The sequence below is a fragment of the Falco naumanni genome, chromosome 8, assembly GCF_017639655.2.
Source record: "Falco naumanni isolate bFalNau1 chromosome 8, bFalNau1.pat, whole genome shotgun sequence".
In the NCBI taxonomy this organism is placed as follows: Eukaryota; Metazoa; Chordata; class Aves; order Falconiformes; family Falconidae; genus Falco; species Falco naumanni.
The window spans coordinates 34,074,100-34,095,783 of NC_054061.1; the positions used below are offsets into that span (position 1 = coordinate 34,074,100).

General features: G+C 43.6%; 1 protein-coding gene across 2 annotated transcripts in view; it reads left to right on the forward strand.

Moving 5' to 3' along the window:
• Positions 1–8,104: 8,104 nt before the first annotated feature.
• ADCY5 (adenylate cyclase 5) overlaps positions 8,105–21,684 on the forward strand; it is a 223,850-nt gene continuing 210,270 nt past the window's right edge. For both annotated transcript variants that reach the window (XM_040602934.1, XM_040602935.1), the window contains exon 1: positions 8,105–10,103. In XM_040602934.1, the coding sequence (XP_040458868.1) occupies positions 9,093–10,103 (1,011 nt within the window). In that variant the 5' untranslated portion in view covers positions 8,105–9,092. The remainder of the gene's footprint in view (positions 10,104–21,684) is intronic.

Here is a 21,684-nt window from a genome sequence, read left to right on the forward strand (position 1 = left end):
CAAGATTTTTTTGGCGTACATGACTTTCGAGCTCAAACAAAAGAATTGGGCGATTTGGTACTGTTATGAATGCTCTGCTTTTCATTTTTAAAAGGAGGTATTCATAACAATGTGCTATGTTAAAATTGAAACTTAAAACTTCCTGAAGGATCCTTGAGCTCTTTGTTCTCCTGTTTTCTGTACTCTAGATGGGTGATAGTTTTCTAAAAAAAAAAAAAAACCAAAATCATTTGAGTAGTATAGATATAGTGGAATGTTTAACTAATGCAACAGAATACTTCAGAGTTCATTTACTAAATATAATGTGTCTGCTACCACGGCAACGTTCTTAGCATTTTTAACACTTCCTGAGAGAGATTTAAATACTGTCTAGATGCCATTATTGCTCATAAATAACAAGTTACAATCTTCTAATAGGAACCGAGCAGTAGTTGCAGCGTGAGTGCTATTATTGTAGGCATATGCTTGTCATAAGATTGCACAACTACAGTGATTTTTTTGTTTGATTGCAGACAGGATGAAATAATGTTGTCATGCCCAGCATCAGCACATGTCCTATGCATGATAGCTGTGACTTAGCACTGCTGTGTAATTAAAAACTTCTCTTTGAAATGTTATGTCATGAAGAGTGGTGCTGAACTCCATTTGTGCCTTAGAATCTAGTTGTGTTTCCTCTTTGCATTTTGAAAACAGTATGTGTGAAAACAATTTTAGTTACCTCGGTTAACATTAAAAAGTCTGAAGAGCATAAGGAGCTCTCTGTAAGCAAATTAATTTCAGAATACTATTTAAGGCTCATCTTAAAGCGCTGGCAGTTCTTGATATAAGTCTTGAGGAAGGATCTGTGCTGGTGTGCTGAGTACAAAATAAAAAGGTGTGAATATCTGTCTGATTCAGTTTATTTGATGTAGACTGAGCATTTCTAGAGTTGGGATTGATTGATTCAAGCTGCTCAAGTGCGTGGAACTTCCATTCTATATCAAATGGCTTTTAAATTCTGCTTCCCATCTCCTAAACAAATACTCTTCCACACTTGTCAGATGACTTCTGATACTGTAGAGAACTGTTAAATCTTCTGTGGTGGTTTCTGAAGGCTACCTTGAAGCAGTTGGAGTTAAAGTTGTAGATGGGAAATTTAAAACACTATTAATACTGTTGGTCACTGATACCCAGAATATTAATTTCTTTTACAGATGTAAAAGATCCTAAAGCCCTTTTTATATCTTCACAAATTAGTTGGGCATTAGTATTACCAGGTATGTTTTTCCCTCTAATGTAATGACATGGATAATATGCTAATATTAGGGAAAGAGATGTTACTGTTAATGTTATATCTTAATTTTTCTAGTGTTTTAAGTAGATGCATATTATTTCAATCTTTTGCTAAAAAAGCATAATTTACAATATTTAGAAACACTTCCATGTCTGGTTATACTTGCACAAACTCCATGTCACAACAAACTGCCTCTCTGTAGATTAAATTAATTATATATAGTTTGTACATAGAAATTTTCCATTACTTGGTACTACATGAGCATGTTGTATTGGGAAATTCATTGGTAGAAGTTTTTGCAGAGGCTCATTCAGCTGAATTGTGAACACTAAATTGCATTTTGGTCCTGCCTTTTTGACTCGTGATTCAGACAGTCTGCACAATCTTCTGCAAACTATCTGTTGTTATCAATTAAAGCAAGTGTATATTAAAAACTTTTAATACTGACATTTTCTAGTTTGAACACCTTAACTCGCAGAATCCTATTTGCTGTGTAATCTACATTCAGCCTCTTGGGCACTACAGTGGGTTAGTCTCACTTAAAAACGGTGAGTGATAATCTTAAGGATCAATGTGTGTGTGTGTCTATACTGAAGCATTTCGGGTATTTAAAGGTCAGCCCTCTGTTTCTCCTGCATCTAGCATGCCTACAAAAAAGTTCAGTTGTGCAGAGGATACAGGAATTGGAAGGGCTTTCCAGTCAGCCTAACGCTAGGTTGCTTTTATGAAATCAGTTTTCCTTTTAGATAGAGGTTTCTTCAGGTGAAATACAACCTCTTCACTTGCTGGATAAGAAAAAAGATGTGAAAAGAGAAGTGGTGGTCTTTGATAAATGACAGTCAATAAAAAGAGATGGAAGAGGAGAGGTACTGGAGGTCACAGAGCTACCACTGTGCTTCCCGAAGAATATGGGAGTCAACAAAACACAAAACTTTCTTCCTTTTTTACTTTGGTATGCAGTAGTTGTTTTTTTGGGAGTGGGAGAGGGTTGTTTGGGTTTGGGTGGTTTTGTTTGTTTTAAGGCAGAATAACAGCACTTAATGGAAATGCTGCAATGTTTTGGCTGGTGTGCTGACAACAGGAAATCTTTCATTCTCCACCAGGTGTTTATTACATGATTATGGGTAACTGGATGCACAAACTTAAGTGCTCTGTTTTAGTCCTCTGTTACTCTGTATAAACTACTACTGTGAAAATTACTGGTTTGAGTACTGTACGTGTTTCCTTACTCAACTTTTTGGTGCAATTTAAATGGAGTAAAGCACTTTAACTGTTCTGAAGTTAGTAAACTGGAAGATTGGAAAAAGCTTTCTTGGATTGCCAAGAAAATGGACATGAAACTGAAAAGTAAAGACATTGCTGGTTAGTTTACTTAGTGAGACTGGAAATAAACAGTTGACAGTGTCAAAGCCCTACAAGAAGTAAACTGTGCAATCCAGAGGTACCAAGTTATTCTTCAAAAACTTCTGCCAAATTGAAGGATATATGGAAACCTGCTCTGGGCACACAGTTGTGTACAAACACAGGGCAGATGTAAGCATTCATGGGCCAGCGTGCTCCAGGTTCCTGGTGGTACATGACTGCAGATAAGGCCATCGCTTGCCAGATTTCAAAGAAATAAATTGCTGGTGGAAAGGTGTAAACTTATTATGTACCACTGGTGTTAAAAAACATGGTTTAGTTACATGTTTTAAACTGATACTTGTTTGCATATAAATTAGAGTTGTAGTGCTATTATATTAATTCTTAGGAATAAATGTACTATACAATGTATTATTTGCCCGTTGAAGTTGTGTAATTCAGAAAAACTTCAATAAAAAATTGTCTGCTTTTGTATATTTTTATTCAAGCCTGGCTTTCTCATGAAAACAGGGTAAGCAGTATTTTGTTATTTTTTTTCTGGTCCATTTACCTGTCCTTGGCTGGGACAACACAGTCACTAAAAAGTGCTAACTAGATTTGAAAGAAGGGTGTAAGTCTCGGAGAAATTCCTAAAAATTGTGTCTGTGCTTAGCTCCAGAGCATCTACATACAGCATGTGCTAATGTCATTTCAGAGTGAATAAGGAGGGGGTGGACAGAGAAAATAAGATGAAAATATTTGAATCTAGGTTTTGCTAGTCTTGTGGACAAAATAACATTTTGCATCCTCTTATGGTTTCTGACATAATTAGGACAGTATCGGTATGTTTTTTTCAGTGTAAATTTTATGGCAAAAGCCATCTGACTTGGCCCTGTTTGCAGGTGTACTGAAGCTAGGGTTCCTGGTAGTGGAAGTTGAGTTGCTGTTGTGCTTAATGCTGTAATGACAAGGCCTGTCGTGCACTTTGGTTTTTGGCATGTGTGACCGTAACTATTGGTGCCCCTTAAGTATTTGTGATTGTACTGCAGGTTAGTAATTTTATAAGTGGAACTTTAGATTGAGCCTCACTACAGCTTGTGTAAAAGTATTTTGTAAGCTATATGGGTTTAAGCTAGCTGATGTGCCAGAAGTAATATAAAGGCTATAGGAGTCCACTCAGGACAAGTATTTCAGTCATGCTACCATTGCTTTGATGTTATCCATAGGTATGTAGTATATATACCTATACTGAGTAGGTATATATGGACTACAGTTAACAAATGAGTTTCTGTGTCACAGTCTTTGTAAAGAAGTGGGAATCCTTGGCTACTTTCTTCTTAACGTCAGGATTATGTTAAATCCCTATGAATGACCACCTGAGTTGTTTGTATTATGGTGAATTTCATGATGTAATCATCCTGTATTGTGTATGTGCATATGCACATATTGTAGACCTGCATCCCAGCTCTAGCTTGTCTGAAACAACATAATACAAATATCTTTAGTTCTTCATTTGGAGCAAAATGTTGTGGATGCTGCTGTGGAAAAGCTGATAAACTTGATTCAATAAGTACCTTGTCTTGCTACGCTTTCTAGGTACCCCTAAAAGTCAGTGATGAGTCAGGTTCTTTTGGGTTGGGCTTTTTGTTTATTTTTTAAATGGCTGTGGGTTTGTGTGTTCACAGTTTTATACTCACTTGGGCTTCTATTCTTTATGAATCATCAGATGGGGGGGGGGGGGCATGGGGAGGGGCAGGGGGCAGGAGGCAAGAGAATACATAGTAGCAGCTTGTTCAGTTTCAGTATTTCATGCCTCCAGGTTGGACTCTTGTTAGCTCTGCCTTTCAGAAGGTTGCTTGGGGCTATGCAAATGTAGTCAGTGAAGGACCAACAACCTGTTATATAAAAGCTTCATTAATTTAGGGAGCATAGACTTTTGAATTCTGGATTTAATGCTTGCATGAATCTTGTAGTACATGAAAAGGCCATGAAAATGAAATGTGTGATGTGTGTTATGAGGTCACTGTGTAGATGTTATTCGCTGTTTTAAGTAAATAATGCAAAGAGAGAATGCTAATGTTTGTCTACTGTACCTGCTGTAATAATAAAAGAATTTTGATACAGATTTAGGAGGCTACATCTGAAATCAGAATTTGTGTGAACTGTTTGGTGTTGAAGTGAACTTTAGATCTGTGCTTCACTTAGCTCTCTGACTACACTTGTTTCTCGTGTGGCTTCCTGAAGGTTCTTGTGGAGTTGCTATTTTAGTAGTTTTGTGTTAGCGTTCTCTAAATCTTTCATGTATCTACTTCCATTTAGGTATTATTTTAACCAGAGAAATACTTTTTGAAAAAGACAGAAGCCCAAAGAGGCAGAGCTCAATTTTAATCCAGAATTTGACTGAATTATGATTGAAGGTACCTAATGGAATTTTGCCCACTCTCTGAAAAACAAACTAGCTTTTATGATTGGGTGAGTAGAATTTGGGGAGGCTAGGCTAGAGTGGAAGGTAGAACATTAGCCTTTCTGGATAACGAGTCATAAGTTTCTTTGTTTTGGCACTACATAGTCTTGTGATATTTGTGTGTGTTGATTTCTGTGAACAGAGCAAGTAAATGTTCTCATTTTACAGATTAGAATACAAAGAATGCTTGTATTGACTAAGGTCATAGTTTGTAAATAGTCATGTTAGGACTGAGATATAGAAGCTCCTCACTGATATAGTCATTCTTCAGAAACTGACTAGGCTAAGTTATGAAAGGAAAAGGTAACTACTATCTATGACAGAATAATTGCCTGAATGTTCTTATAATAAATGTTAGACAATTTTAAAGGACTGTACAGCCACCCGGGATATGCTGTGGTTTTGCTTTCTCACTTAACTCTGTCAGGCGAGACAGTTCCTCATCTGCCATTTATAATCAGGTTTTTGAATCAGAAACAAGAGCCAAGGCTTGAGGGAACTGCATGTTATAGCGAAAGCTGTAGGTAGTCTCTCTGTATTATAGTCCGTATCTTAATATTACGATATCCGACTAGTTACCTTTCTTCTACTACAGTTCCAAGATACAAGATCCAGTAACATGATCACCTAAAAGTGGCATTAGTTTTAAGATTTTTCGTATCTGTGTGGAATCTAACATCTTCATTGTCATGGCCCTGCATGTCCTCATTGCACAAAGTGCCCGATTATTTGGCGCTACTCTTTGCTTCTAATACAGCATTCTTATTGTTTTCACTAGTTAGAGATTTCTTGCAGAATCTCTTCTAACTGCTCCTTTACTTTTCTCTACACTCAACCACCTCATATTTACCTACCTGTTTTTAAAGTTACAAACTTTTGGTTGAAGACTTGTTTTCCCTTCTAACAAGGACAAAGCTTTTTTGCCCTCTGGCTATGGATCTTTTTAAAAAAAACCCAAACTTTGATATCTTCAGCTTTAGCATCAATTATTTTAACATTAGCAAAAAGTAAAACTATTCGTATGTCAAACAATTGCATAGTGAAAAGAAATATGAATGGCACTCCAGAACTGAAACTACTGTTTTCTGGTACCTGTAGATGTAAACTTTCTGGAGAAGGGGCTATAGCTTACTGCATTGCAGAATCTTGCCTTGGATTCAGGCTTCCAGAGGCTGTCATGATGCAAAAGCTAAGAAAGCCCTGGCTTAGACCCAGTGGTGAAACAAGAAACTCAAAATTATTTGGCCCATTACCTGAGCAATGTTTTGTTGACTTTCAGAACTAAATGTAGTAAGATGTTGAGTTGGATCTGGAATGTGCCTGGTTCTTACGCATACCTACTTAGTCATTTTCCGTCAAGCAGAATTAATTTTACACATTGTTGTAGGTGTTCTTTCTCCCTTTTGCTTGATTTTACAGTTGCAGGATTTTGTGAAAAAGTGTGATCTTTAATGGCTTTGAGAGAATAACCCCAAAATGGGACTTTGTGTACAAAACAAAAAGACTTGTCCCAATTTACAACCCACTGAAGAATTGTTTCAGTCTTTATCCTTAAGAGTTCAGACGCTGTGCAGCCAGCATAACCAACCACAGAATTTTTGAGTTTTGTTCTAGTGTATGGATAGTGACAGCATTGTATAATATTCCAAAAAAATATAAATTCCATTTGAAAGACAGTAGTATTTATATATAAAAATGTCTCCTCATGGTAAGGGAACCGAATACAATCTTGATCGGCTGCAGCAAGTAGCATCTAGCAGGAAAATGCCACATAAGTGGGTACCACTGTAATAGTCACATGCATTTGTGGTTTGTTTAGTCAAAATCTTTAACTGTGTATCCCTGGTAAGTAAAAGATGCTCTGTGGAAACCACTGCTGAAAATTCTGCATGTGATTTTAAAAACCTTCAGTGAAATGCAGAAAGGCCTAAATTGCTGTAGTTTGTGGAGTTAACTTGCATGTGTAAAGAACATGTGAAGGGCTTGTGTTTGGCAAGTTACCTGGTTTTTCCAACTTTATCCACCATGCTACCTCTCTACAAACCTTGCCTTATCTGTGGCCCTGGATAACCACAGCTTCACTACTAGGGAGCAGGGATGTTTGAAGTTTGAAGAAACATCTATACAATTACGTTTCAGCTACTTAAGCTAAGCAGCTATCTGATTTGACAGCTTAATAAAACACGATACAGAACATCAAGTGATAATATTATTCTTAGTACCTATGATGCTTGCCTTCAAAACCCTGTAGATCATCAATTAAATTGACATCTGCAGAAAGAGCGGCTCATCCAAAGAACACTGTAGAAGTCTGCTGTTTGAAATGTGCCGGGAACGGCTGTGGTATCCTGCCACAGGCCAGCTCACCGGGCGAGAGGGTCCTCCCTCAGTAAGGCCGTGTCACAACGCTGTGGGATGGCGATGGGGGATGTAGTTTAAGTGGTTGGAAAAGAAACAAACTCCAAATGCCTGCATTCATATTTTAGCCTTAATTGCGGTGTTAGGAGTAGGTCCAGCGATATAACGGGTACGGAGCTGGGTTTTTATCTGGGGTTTTACCTTCCTTGTTTCCCCAGTGGTTTGGCCAGCGGTTCTCGGTGGTGGCGTTTCTGTCCTCTTGAGCAGGAGGCAGTTTCCTTCTTCCTCCGGTAAAGCTACCACACGTGAGCCCGCAGCCTCGGAGGCGAGGCAGAACATGGAGACAAGCCCGCTTGCCTCCCGTTATGGCGGGGCCCGGCAAACCCCAGCCGCACTCCGGCGAGTGGGGCCGTTCCCCGGGCAGCCCCTCAGTGAGGCCGCCGCGGCGGCGCCTCAGGCAGCGCCCTCGGGAGGCGCCAACGGCCGGCGCGGCGCGCGAGCGCCGAAGGAGTTAACGGCCTGGGCTGCGAGCATTGGCGGGGCGGGGGACGGCGGCGGCCAATGGCGACGGGCGGCTGCGGGGGGCTCGCCAATGGGGGCCGGCGGGGGGCGGGGGCGGGGGCCGGCGCGGCCGGCGCCCGGTTGAATGGGGAGTACAAAGAGGCGCGGGGCCGGGACGGGCAGCCGCCGCCGTCTCTGACAGAGGCGTGCTGGGCCGCCGCCGCCCGTAGCACTGCGCCGCCGCTCCGTTCCTGTGACAGGGCGGGGGAGGGAGCGCCGAGCCCCCGCCTTTTTTTTTTTTTCTTTTTTTTTTTTTTTTTTTTCTCCTTCCTTTCCCTTCAGATTTGCTCATTTCTCCCCCTCCCCAGTGCCGTGGAAGAGGCGCTCCCGCCGCCCGAAGGCACCGCGGCGTAGCGGCGGCGGCGGCCGTGTGCATGAGCAGTGCGGCTGCCGCTGGCCCTGCCTTGCCACCGGGGCTCCGCCGCCGCCGCTGGGAGGCGAGGCGAGGCAGGGGCGCCGCCGCCGCAGCCCGGCCCGCCCCGGGCAGCCTCCCCCGCCGCGCCCAGGGCTCCCCCGGCAGGGCATGCTCCCGCAGGCTGCTGCGGCCCTACGAGCCTGAGCCTTATTGCCCTCCCCGCCGACCGGCCCGCGGCGAAACCGCCCGCCTCCCCGCGGGGCGGCCGGTGCCGCCGCCCGCCCGCCCTGCGCCCAGCCCCGAGCGGCGGGTGCCGGGCCGGCGCGGCGCGCTGCGATGCGATGCGGCTCCCCCGCGGCGCCCCGAGCCCCCGCGGCTGCCGCGGGGCTGAGGGAGAGCTGCCCTGAGGCGGGGGGGCGTCCCGGCCCCGGCGGCGCCGAGCTCGCTCGGGGGTGTCGAAGCACCGGGGCCGGCGATGGCGCCCGCCGTGCTGCACTGAGGGGTCCCCCGGGGAGACCCCGGCTCTGGGGGACACCTGGCTCCTCTGGAGACTTTGGGGGTATTTGCGGGTTTTGCCTTTTTTCTATTTACCCCCCCTTTTTTTTTTTTTTTTTTCCATTTTTGCCCCTCTCCCCACTGTCTTTTGGGGTTTCTTCTCAGCTGCGCCCCCCCTGCGGTGGGGGAGCCCCCTGCACCAGCCCGGCGGTTGTCCCCTCGCCCGCTGCCCCTTCCCGCCGGGCATGTCCCGCTCCAACAGCGTCAGCCCCCCGGGCTTCGGCGGCCCCTCGCCCTGGGCAGGCTCCGAGCAGCACCGCTCGGCCTGGGGCGAGGCGGAAGCCCGGGCCAATGGCTACTCCTACCCGCCGCCTCCCAACAGGTCCTCGGGCAAGAAGGCCTCCCGCATGCTGAGCAGGTGGAGGAGCGAGGAAGACTACGAGCCCCAGGCGAGCCGGAGCTGCGGGGAGAGTGGCTGCAGGATGATGAGTTTTAGGTCCAAATCTGCTTGGCAGGAGCATGGTGACGACAGCCGACGTCACCGGTCCCGCCACCCACCCGGCGGTGATTCCACCACTGCCCCCAACAATGCCAGCCCCCGGCAGCTGGGGGAGCAGGGGGAGGTACGGCCCCGGTCCGTGGAGCTGGGGTTGGAGGAGAGACGCATCAAGGCCAAGATCGAGGAGCTGGAGGAGGAGGACGGCGACGAGGGGGACTCCGAAGCGGCCTTCTCCATGGGCAGCTGTTGCAGCAGCCTGCTGCAAATCTTCAGGTCCAAGAAGTTCCAGTCAGAGAAACTGGAGCGCCTCTACCAGCGCTACTTCTTCCGGCTCAACCAGAGCAGCCTCACCATGCTCATGGCCGTGCTGGTGCTGGTCTGCGTGGTCATGCTGATCTTCCATGCTGCGCACGGCCACTACGAGGTATCCTACGTCGTGGTGCTCTCTCTGGCCATCCTGCTGATGGTGGTGCTGTGCATGGTGTGCAACCGCAACGACTTCCACCAGGACCACATGTGGTTGGCGTGCTACTCTGTCATCCTGGTGATCCTGGCAGTGCAAGTGGTAGGGGTTCTACTGGTGTGGCCCAGGAGTGCCTCAGAGGGCATCTGGTGGACCGTCTTCTTTATCTACAGCATCTACACGCTGCTGCCGGTGCGGATGAGGGCTGCGGTCATCAGCGGGGTGGTGCTCTCCGCCATCCACCTGGCCGTCTCCCTCAAGATCAACGCGGAGGATAAGTTCCTCCTGAAGCAGGTAGGCGAGCCCCGAGCGGTTCGGGTGTATGCTCAGTGGCCCCCACCTGCCCGCCGTGTTGAAGGGCGAGGAAAGTGGGTTTGTCTGACTTCCACAGGCCTGCCCAATGCTGGAAGGCTGACAGGGCTTTCAGTCGAACCCCTAGGTTATCTGCTATGAGGTGAGATGCTGTACGACATGGTGGCTACCCTGTAATCTTGCTTTTTTTTTATAACTGTGGTGTTTCCTCGTTGCTGCTTTCCGTTAAGGCTCTAAACGTTTAAGAAGCGTGCCTTACTGGTTTCCCATGATTGCTGCTCCAGCGCTGTCAGCCAGCCCTGCTAATGCCCTTCAGTTGTATTTAACGTAAATAGCTCCGCGTTAAGCACACCTGTGGAATGGTAGCCGTGCCTGCTGCCGTGTTACCGAGAAATGTGTGGAAAGCCTTGCCATTTTTGTCAGCTAGAGGTTATCCTTGTGTGTCACTCCCAAGTCAGGGTTTGGTGTCACTGTAGTGCTTGCTTGTGCGTTGCAGAGTGTGCTCCATGGGGATGTGGAGCTTTTGGTTTAGCGAGAAGGTGTTTTGCTCACAGATGTGCTGGAAATATCTATGGTGAAGAAGCCCAGGGTTCATATACAGCCAGAAAAAAAAAAGTTTTTTAAAAAAGTATAAATGTAGATTATACTTCAGCTGTGATATTATGTTTAACTGGAGCAATTCAGTTCACAGGAACAATAAGACTATTATCGAATGCATTACAGTGCAATTTTTAATTACCATATCTGTATAAACTACAGCAATACAAGGCGTCGCTCTTCTTTTCAAGCAAGCAAGCAGCCTTGGGGCTCATGTGCTTTAAGCTTGCCAGACACATTGGCAATCAGGAAACCATTCACTTAAAACATTGTAGCTATGTGGTAATTAATCGTCATCCTGATGAACAGGATTCTGAACAAGGCTGAGACTGTCACAGATGCAGCCCTGATGCTTGTATGTAACTGGGGACTGTATATTAAAATCAGGTGTTTGGTAGCTTTACAGCCCTGTCACATAATACGAAATAAAGCCTTGCATTTGCAGTGCCTGCCTCGAGTCTTACTTCTGAGTCCTTTTGCGTTCCACCTGCTGCAGCATCAGGAAAAGTTGTAGGGCTTAAATAAAACTTTGCTGGGATGGGGTTGTCGCTGCTCTGCTCCACAGAATAGCCCATGAAGTTACTCTTTTCTCTCCCCACTGCCCAGTTAAGCCTGCTTGGACAGTTTCTGGCTTTGTTCTTAGCATGTTACAGATATTTTTATAAACTGTACATGGCATATTTTGCTTATGCGTGATATAAATGGCTTTTTGTACATTTCCAGCAGAGCATATGCTGTGAGCGGGGCAGTTGCTGTTTTTCTGCTTGACTTGGAAAAGTTTGCTAATGGTCTTAGCTCTTCCTCGTTGGGGCTCTGGTCCTGCAAAGCCTTGTGCATGCTCTTAACTTTATAAACCGAGACTTGTTCTATTGAATTCAGTGTGTTTGGAGGCTGCATTCTTACATATGAAGGCAAAGCTTGTCATGATTATGACCAGTAGACTTAAAAGTCTGTTACGAGCAAAGCTGAGTTTGAAGGATACTAACAAGTGCATAAAGTATTGTTATGTTGGAGTGTTGCTAACTGTATTTTTATGGGAAGGAGCCTAAATTACAAAGGCCAGAAGACTGACTCCCTAAGTAGGGGATCTGGGATCATTACAGTTCCTTCCCTTTAAGTGCAGCAGGATTATTTGTAAGAGGTAGGGCTTGTGTATAAATGTGCACTTGTCAAAGGTAAATACACGGGCGGTAGATGATGGTACGGTATGTACAAATCTGTGCATTACACAGTTGCTTTCGCTTCCATACTAGATTTGGTCAAACTAGTTGGGTTTTCCTGCAGTTAGTTAATGAGGAACGTCTTAGGATGTGCTCTTACTTTGTTTTCAAAGGCAGAGTGTCTCTCTGTGTTGCGGGGGTTTTTTTTGTACTAACACCAAATGCCAGTCTCTATCTTGCTGCGGTCTACGTTGGCGTAGCTCTGGCTGAATTCAGTGGGGTTGTACAAGGCCAAGAATCAGATTCCTTGCACGTTTGCGTATGAACATGAGCCGCTATCTCTGGCAGTTTGATAGAAAAATCTGTTTCTGCTGAGCACATCGCCTCACATCTATTAACAGGCCTTCCTCACTGGGGCTGTATCTCGTTGCCATGGAAATCTGCTCTGTTCAGCTCTGCCCCACTGATGCACGCAAGCCCTGTTTTCCCCCTTCAAACTACTGGGGCGAAGGCAGATGAAGACCACATAAAATGAGAAGAGGGGGTTAAGTTGTTTTCAGTGACTTCATGCTGGCAGTCACATCAGCCTGGGTTTTGTGGAGCAGAAGTGGATGTTAAATGCATTTGTGACTACGTGACCAGATGGTTCTTTATCCATGGCAGTCACAGAAGAAAGGCTGGTTAGGATGTGTATCCCCTTTCCTCTCTTTTTCATGGCATTTTAAACCAATAATACTTAAGCAAGTTCTTTGTGGGGGCTCTTTTCTTTTAATCTTGTCCCAGTTGTTTCCAAGCCAGGAAAAATCATACACTCTTGTTATGATCCACTAACATTCAAAGCGGCGTGACTCTTGTGTGGACTGTTGTGCACTTTTGTGAGGCTCAGGAGCCTGTTAAAAAGTTTGCTGCTTCTCTTTCTCAAGAAAGTAAAATCCTTGGCTGTAGATCCCTTTTGGGAGAAAGGCAACTTGTTGGATTCCCTTGCTGAGGAATTTTATGCTTTTATTGTCTGAATTACCTTCTCCTAGAACTACTGAACTTATCTGTCGCCAAACTCTCTGGTCTGAGACTATGCTAGTCAGGCTTCATGAAAGGGTTAAGGCGGTCCTCTATTTCTGAGTCGGTAAAGTGACAGGAGTAAAGGTAGTTGTGATTGTTCAGTCTTAGATGGGCTGGTTTTTTTTTAATAATTCTTCTGGGGTCCCTGGACTTGGGAAGTAGGCTCTGACTTCTTTTTACTACCTGGAGGAGTCTGGGGTCTGTCCTGCTAAAGAGTGCCTTGAGCACCCCTAGCAAAACGAACAGGTATACTTGGTACCTCTGTGAGTCTGATCAGGTAGGGGCAATGACCTCGGCTTTTCAAATTGATGTTTGATTAGAACAAAAAAGCTAAATAATGCAAATTATTGCATTATATTCAGAAGTTATCCAATGCTGAGGGAGGGGAGAAAAAGAAATTGTGTTTGAGGATTTACTAGCATCCAAAGACTGCTGCCAGAAGCAGAGCCTGTTAAGTATGTGACGCTCCACCAATTACAAATCTTGATTACTTAAGTTGATGCTTGATCAATTAATTCTTGAGGGACTGCTTTCAGATTTATTGGGGAGGGGATGACTGCTTTTGTCTTCAGGTTTGTGCCCTTGTGTTATTCTGGGACAGTCTGGATTACAAATATGTTTCAATGTACACAAGACCATGTCTTCCTCTCCTTGTTATATATAGTGTATCTGGTTTTAGGCCAACCTTTTCCATACGTTGGTTTTGATACGCTTTTGGGCTCTGAAAACACATCCAACTCTAGGATTCATCTAAGAAGTAATTTACATGCAAATGAGACTATCTAATACTTCACTGAGAAAGAAATATCCTATTTATCGATACACTGTCCTGCATTCACAACAAAGATGATACTGAGATTTAGTCTATGTTCTGGTAGGAATAAGCTACCTAGCTGATCCACAAACTTGTACAGACGTATGGAAGAACTTACAGCATGTGGGTTGCAGATGCTTAAGTCATGTGAGCAGACCAGCTGCCCTCAGTGCAGATAGTCTTGAGTAAGCACTGGCATTTTTGCAAGACTAGGAGCTAAGGGACAAGGAGTTTCACAACAGAGTTTATTGGGCTCTGAAGCAGACTTAAAAAGGGATGGGGATTGTGGGTGGGGGACCAGGAGTAAGGGATAAAAACATCAAACAAACCTGTGGACTGAGGTTAGATTTGCCCCTGTTTTCCCATCCAAACCTGTTTTATTGTAACTTTCTGAGGTTCCTTGCTCAAGGATACAGTTAAGCCTTTGTAGTTTATTAACTCAGTGTGAGTGGGTGACTGTTAAGGTACCACAAAACCAGACGACTGGGAAAGATAAATACTTTTTGTCTTGTGTCAGTATCCCTATCGAAAGAGAAACTGAAATGCTCCGATTGCTTTCCTCCCCAAATACTACTGCAAAGCTTCTGCAAAGGCTCCCTGATAGCACAGTTCTGAACAGCTGCCCCAGTGCATGGCTCTTGTTTATGGCACTCTGATTCAAGGCTCCTGATGCTGAGGTACTTCTTGCTCAGCCCATTTCCATATGCCTCCATCATAACAACATTACATTAGTACTCCTCATCCTTCACTTCTGAGAACTGTGTACGTGCTGGCCTTTCTCCCTGTCAGTCCACGTTAATGGTACATGATTGATCCACAGCTGCACGGTGGTTCTCTCAAAAGTGTAGCATTTCAGTTTAACCATTTATAAGAAGATGCTGGTGTGAAAACGTGTGCAGTTTCTCATTTTCCTTTCCCTAAATAAACTGTCACTTCAGCAGGGCTAAAACCAGCTTCTCACTGTAATAGGATATCGACTTGAGTCTGGTGGATATCTTCTAGTGTCTCGTAAAGATGCTTTTTAGGTGCAATTTAAATCTCATTCAACAAGAAGCTAGTCATATAGCAGGAGAAATAGTACTGTATGTTCCATCTCAGCCTCACTGTGCTTAAGATATGTAGGTGATGACTGGTTTTGAGACTAACAGATTCTCAGAAGTGAATTACTCAAGTCACTGTATTGCACTTTCATTGTCTTTGAGTGGCTTTTATTTGTAACGGAGAGATGAGCTACCTGAAATGCAGATAGATCTGTGTGTCACTTTTCTTACGGTTGTTTGATGCCTGTTTTACTTTTGTCCACCTGGAAAATAAATTTGAGTAATGTTCATTTAGGGTGTGATTTTTAAGGCAGTTGGCTACGTGGGGCCAGATACCATGTGCCTCACACAGCACTTAATGTCCTGTTCTGCATAAACATTGATATCAGTAGAGCTCTTGTATGGTAAGATGTGCTCCAGCACTGCTAACAACTAAAGAATCTGCCCAAGCAGCAATTTGACTGAAGTTTGTAAAATTTGATGGTTTGTGGTCTTTTGTTCAGGGAAAAAATGGTAATCCAAAATATTCAGTAACCATTGCATTGGTAGTTGTCTCCCTAGTGTAATTCTGTAACAGAGGTAATTAAGTCCCTGAGGTATTATATATCAGTTAGTCCTTAGTAGGAATATTGTCTGTATCTCTTGGGAATGTGTGTCTTGCTTGAGGTTTACAAAGGCATATCTGTTTTTCTTATCTCCTAAATTACCCTATGATCCTGCCACCTCCTAATCTCCCCCCTCTTTATCCTCCTTCCCACTACCCTGCATTAGTTTGATATTTCACTGTAATGTACACTGGTTAGTGTAATAGAGTGCTGTGTGTCTAATTTTTTCTGCATTCCTGGATTCTTAGTAGGTTTGTTGTCTTGGTAAACTGACCCATTTGTCTTAATTCCTCTCAGCCTTGCGGTAGCAATTGCAATCTTATAGCTGGCTTGGATCTTGGTGAATTGAAAAAAAACTTGATGGAGAAGATTTAGGTGCATTGCTCTGCCAGATAAGCTCATTCCAGCAAAAGGCTTGTCCTTCTAGACATTTTATGACACGCTTGAAAAGGCAGGGTGTGCTAGTTCTGCTTATTTCTGGAGAGGTGAAGATATTTCAGCAAAAGGTTGGAATTCATCAAGACGCATGAGGCAGAAGGATAGCTTTCTACGCCCTAATCGTACAAATCAGTTATTGACTTGTCCCTCAGTGTCCCAAGCTCGATGGCTTGGTTTGACACCAGTGTGACCCTTATACTCTGTCAGAGACCTGTCCAAGTTAGGGTATCTTATTTATGTGGTCTTTTGTGAGTAACTGCATTCAGATGATTTAAAAACCTGAACGGTACTAGAAACAAAATCCTGATTATCCTGGTGTTAATGGCTCGCTGGAACTTGTTGTGCCCTCTTGGAGCCTGAATTGGCTCAGCTCTTCCTAAATGCCCTTTTGCTCAGAGTTCACAGTTGCTTGGGCAGCACTGCCAAGGTCTGGGGTGCAAGAGGACTGGGACTCTGCCCAGCTGGAATGTGAACTTTGGGCACCAGATTGTCCTCCAAATGCATTCAATTTCTGTTTGATTAGCTAATCTTTCAGTCATGTACCATAGCTCCCTCTCAGTCTTTTAAGAAAATTGGAACAATTACTAACTTTTGGGCCATTGCAGTAGTTGGAACAGTTACAGCCTTTTGGGAAGAGCTGGTTTTGTCTTCATATTTTGGTACTGGATATTACTCTCCTTTTCCAATTGAACTAAAAGAACTTTCCTTCTGTCCTGCTAGGAGATGCAATGAAAAATCTCCTACAGCAGCTGGAACACTGAGAGGTAAAAACCAAAATTATTTTGGCAGCAGCTTCCATATGTGTGGTGAAGTCGTCCACCCTGTAGCTGGTACTGGCTTCTGAGAGCGTGCTTTGAAGAGTTCCTGTCTTCCTTTTTTTTTTCTTTTTTTCTTGGTGGTTTTTGTTTCTGTTTTTTCTCCATCACCACCCCCACCCCCCAACCCCTCATGCAGGTGGGTGCAGTTCTGACAAAATGCCCACTTTTGTTTGGAGAGGTAGAAGACAGGGCTCCAAGTTTTGCTAGCCTTGGGCAAGCTTTATCTTCCCGTCTGCTTTGCACTGTAGGATTTAAACGGCACCTTGCACAGGTGATCTGTACCCAGAAGATGCAATGATGTAACGCAGAGGGAGCTGGAGCGCACCAGTCTCCGAGACTCCCTGCTATGTGATTTCATGGTAAGCTATGTGTTTTCATTCCATGGCCCAGCAGGGTTGGACAGTGATAAAGTGTGTGCGAAGTATGTGAAGATTCACAGCTTCTGGGAAGTGGGTGAGGTTCCTGTATAACTGCTGTGTGACTTTTTTCATCTTCTATGAGTCCTGTGTTTTGATGTGGGATACACTCGGTGTTAGTTCCTTCCCACCTTCTGAAGTCTAGCCTAGTGATCTGAACTTGTGATGTCTTGCATCCAGGGGATGCTCTTTCTTCTTTTTGTTTTGACATTGATGATACTTTTCAAAAAAATAAAAATGTTTTTGTCTCTACTTGAGATGTATCCAGCTGCTGCCAGAAATGTAATTTGGTTCATTATTATGGAGTCCTCAGGCTAGGTAAAAACCCAAGGGGAAATCTCATGTGAATGAAAAAACACAACCCCAAAGATATTAAAAAATATAATCTAGTTATGAGGGGGTGTGAGAAACAGACAAGAATTTTAATATTTGTCTCCTGAACTCCAAAATGTTCTCACCTTATCACAGGAAAGCTTGAAGTTTCTAGCACTTAATAAGATCACACATAAAATGGCTGTCAGGCCAAGACAAGAGTCAAAATGCTTTTTAGCACCTGTGACTGGGCCACTCCCAAGGAAATACCAATGTTTTATGATGGTGAGAAGTCTTGCCAGCTTCATCACTGTCAGAATGAAGTACAGGTACAGGAATGGCATCATTGAACAGATCTGTAGTAGAATTTAGCATGAGACGGTCTTATTCTGACAGCCAGAGAAATGGACTGAATGCAATTTAAAGCTCTACCTTCCACCTTCAACTTTGCGTTTGAACGTTCAGGGAGCCCTTCTCCCATCAGAAGCCTGGTGGTTAGACAAATTTGTGAACTGCTTCAGCCAGACACAGGTCAGTTTTGCACCACAAAGATGATGTATTTACAAGTGGTAAGAGACCCCACCATTTAAGAATTCATGGACAGTGTTGGCATCACCAACAGTATTGCTTCTAGTGCCAGGCTGGCCTCACTGACGCTGAGTGGGATTTTTGTTACAGCATTCACTACAGAAAGTTTCATTATATTGTCAGGCTTTGTTCTGCAAATGAAATACGTACTTTTTTTCTTTGTATTTATAAGTCACTAACGTGATTGCAATGTATCCTTACTCTTTCCCAGACATCAAGAACACAAATCATATTTGTGTATTTAAGACACTATCCGGATTGTCTGTAGTAATAGCATCAAGCAAATCCAGGCTGCACTGTATGGTCATCGGTTGTGGCTTCTCCTACTTCATAGCAGCAGAAATACCAGAAGAGAAGTGTATTTCAAAGGGTCATCAGTCCTGCCCTGATTTTGTTTTTAATTCCTCTAGCTAGACTGCTGCTTCTGCGGTTTTAAGTGATGAATTTTCAGATGCAATCTTAAACTTCCTTTTATTTTCATGAAAAGTTTTACACATCCATGCAACATCCATAAATTTTTTTCCTGTGAATTGGGCCTTTGTGGTACTGCTGTGCTTTGCTATCATCCTCCTCTTTCCTGGGAAACTTTCCTCTTTTTTTTCTTTTTTTTTTTTTTGAGATTAAAGCTGCTCTACAAATTTAACATACACATTCTGCTAGTATCAGAGTGCATCTTTGCAGACAGTAAACAAAGGACTGTGCTGATGCAACAGAGGGCGAATATAAATGAAGAAAGGTTTGTCTTTTCTTTTTTTCTGTTTCCCCCGGACATTAGAAATTGATCTCTCAAAGCAGCAACTTATGTACACTGTTTATTCCTTAAACGTGTTTGCAGCTTGTATAAGACATTCTGTCTCACTTCATAGTCAAAAGAAAAGGCTACGACATTGCTTGCAAGAATCTGTCATAAAACATTGCTAATGCAGACAGTTCCCTGGCTGTGTTTTCCCCTCCAGAAAAAGCCATAGCTCCTTCTCATTATTCCCTGCTCTAGACTAAATGCTACAAGTACTGATCTCTGTGTCCCTCAGAATCTGAAAACTGAGTTCTTAGAGCTAGCAATGTGGTAAGAGAGTACTCAAATCGGTATTTCTAAAAACAGTAGTTTGCTGGACAGCCCACAGATGACAGAGCTACTCAGACATGCTTGCTGAGTGAACTCTTTCAGGTGGCTGGGAGGTACCCAACAGCAGCTTTGTGTGTATTCTTGATGTGTGGGTACCTATGTACAGAATTGCACAAATGGGTGGACCAAGGTATATGTTATTAATGAAGATATTTTCAATTGTATGGGATTTCTTTCTTTCGGGCAGGTGGTTACTAGTAATCTCGTAGAGGAAGGGAAGAAATGTTCTGTGGTGCTAGGAAAGGAGGATGCTCTGCAGTGTGGTGGGAGACTATGTAATTAAAATGTCAGTCTCACTCATGCTAAAAGCTAACTGCAGTCTTTAAAACTGTTAAACGTGAAGCAGGTTACTAGTGGGAAGTGGGAACTGCTGTTGTGTGGTGAACTGGCTGGATCTTAAGGCCGGAAAGGAACCCTGAGCTTGTTTAACATTACTCACTGAACAATTCTTCTCTTACGTTTACTGATTTCTTCTGTTCAGATGGTGTGGAGGGAAAAAAAAAATAGTTTAAATGTGGAATTGCACAATATTTGTCAGTTGAAAAAGCAATCTGCAGTGATCTCTGAAATGAAGGTGAACTGAACCAGTACTTTTTTTTCCTCTCCTCTCTTAGTAAGACAGGATTATAACACCCTGTGATGGAACATATTGGGGGTATTTTCCTGCTCAAGGTGGCGGCATCTACTTAAAACATAACACAGATGGTCATGTTAGTTTGTGAAGGGGCTCTGACATCATGCCCAGATTTTGTACTGGGTAATTATGTTCTTGCCTTTTTAATTGATGTTGAATATGGAGTCTTTCTTCACTCATTTCTGTTCTGGACTCTTCGGTAGTACACCACCAAATAGCTGCTGTGCATATGGGAGTTGTACTATCATATCTGAGAAATTTGCAAGGCTGTTGACAAGCCAGAAAAATGAGGGGATGGAGCGCAAACTTGTATCTTCTTAGTTGTGTTGGTGTGCTGGAGAAAGTGTCACCCCCCTGGTATGACAGATGCACTGATAACTTTTGAAAGCTACAAAACCAGAGATGGTATGGTTGAGGGATACTTCCAGAGGTCAGCCATGCCATCCCACTGCACCAAGACAAGACCAAGTCAGCCTGAAGTGTTTGTGGCAAGTACTAATCAAAGATCCATCTGAAAAAAACCCTCTTCTGTATACGTGCTCTTTGGGATCATGACACATCAGTATGTGTTTTCTTTGTTTGTTTTGTTGTTGTTTTAGGCAAACAAGCAAGCACAGCCCTGGGTAGGAGCGGACAGTAAAGAAGAGATGTCCCTGACTAGAGCTCTGGCTGCTCTTAGCTGAAACTGACTCTTGGTTTTCCTTGTTTCACCTAACCCCAGCTCCCACCCCACCTGAAGCCTGAGGTTCTCCGTCACAAACAGTGCGTTTTATAACACTTGGCGCCGTTGGGTCTCATTCCTGAATGAAGCCTTCTTGAAAGCACTACAGTACAAGCAATAAGCTTGAAGGTTAAATGTCATTTCACAGGTGATTTCTCTTTCAGTGCCTAGTCCTTCTCAGCTGTTAGGGTAGGTATACTTAGTTAACTTGTTAGCACTCCAGGGCTGTTCCAGGGGCTCTTAAAAGTGTGTGCTTTTTGCAGCCGTGGTTGAAGTGACTGTGAACAAATACTTAAGGAAGTATTTCCTGAAAATATTTTCATCTCCCATTAGAGAAAGTTAGGAGATTGCTTTTTTTTTTTTTCTTCTTTCCTGATAATGTGTATCTGGCTGTAGTCGTGATGCTAAAGGTTTGTGCAAGTAATGTTGCCAGGGAAAGGTACCCAGGCAGATTAGTTCAACTGCAGTATAGACCCCACTGTATAAAGGCTGTAGTCCACTGCCGGAATCACCTTGCTCTTCTGTTTTAGATTCAAATGGACCTAGTTCATGTCATTCGCTTCCACTGGGAATGCAAACTAAATAGTCACGCTTGTTAAGGGGAGTGTTCACACATGTTTAAATAATTTTCTTCAGTTTATTTTGATAAACTTTTCTGAACAGACCAATCTTTACAGCAGTAACTCTAGGGTAAGACTGTAGCTTGTCTAAGTCAGGAGTACTTCATATTATTAACTTAGTGCATTGCCCATATATGCCATTTTCTATTAGAAGAGATGGTGTCACCTTCTGTGCTACGTGTTTACCCCCTTGGCAAGGGCTGGGGCCACTTGCGATAGGGACAGTCAAGAGAGGAGCTTATCTGTCATGTTTAGCCAGCCCTTGGCCCTGTTACCAAAGCTGCTTCTCAGTAGCCAGGTCACGAGTGTCTCCTCGATATGACTGTTTCTGTGCTAGGGATGGCAGTGACTGCTTACAACTCATCCTTCACGGAGAAATTATCTGCTTTCAGAGCCTGGCCTCTTGCTTGAGGATGAGAGTAAACCTTTTCATTGCTAATTCCATAGCAGCTGTGACTGGGGCAATATACTGTAATTAAGATGTAGTTCTGGGATCCAGGGTTATTAAATGCTTGAAGTGGCAGGTGACGCTCTTCTGTGTCTTTCCTGGCACAATCTCCTTTGGTTTTATATAATCATTGAGGTTGGAAAAGGCTTTTGAGATCATCATAATCC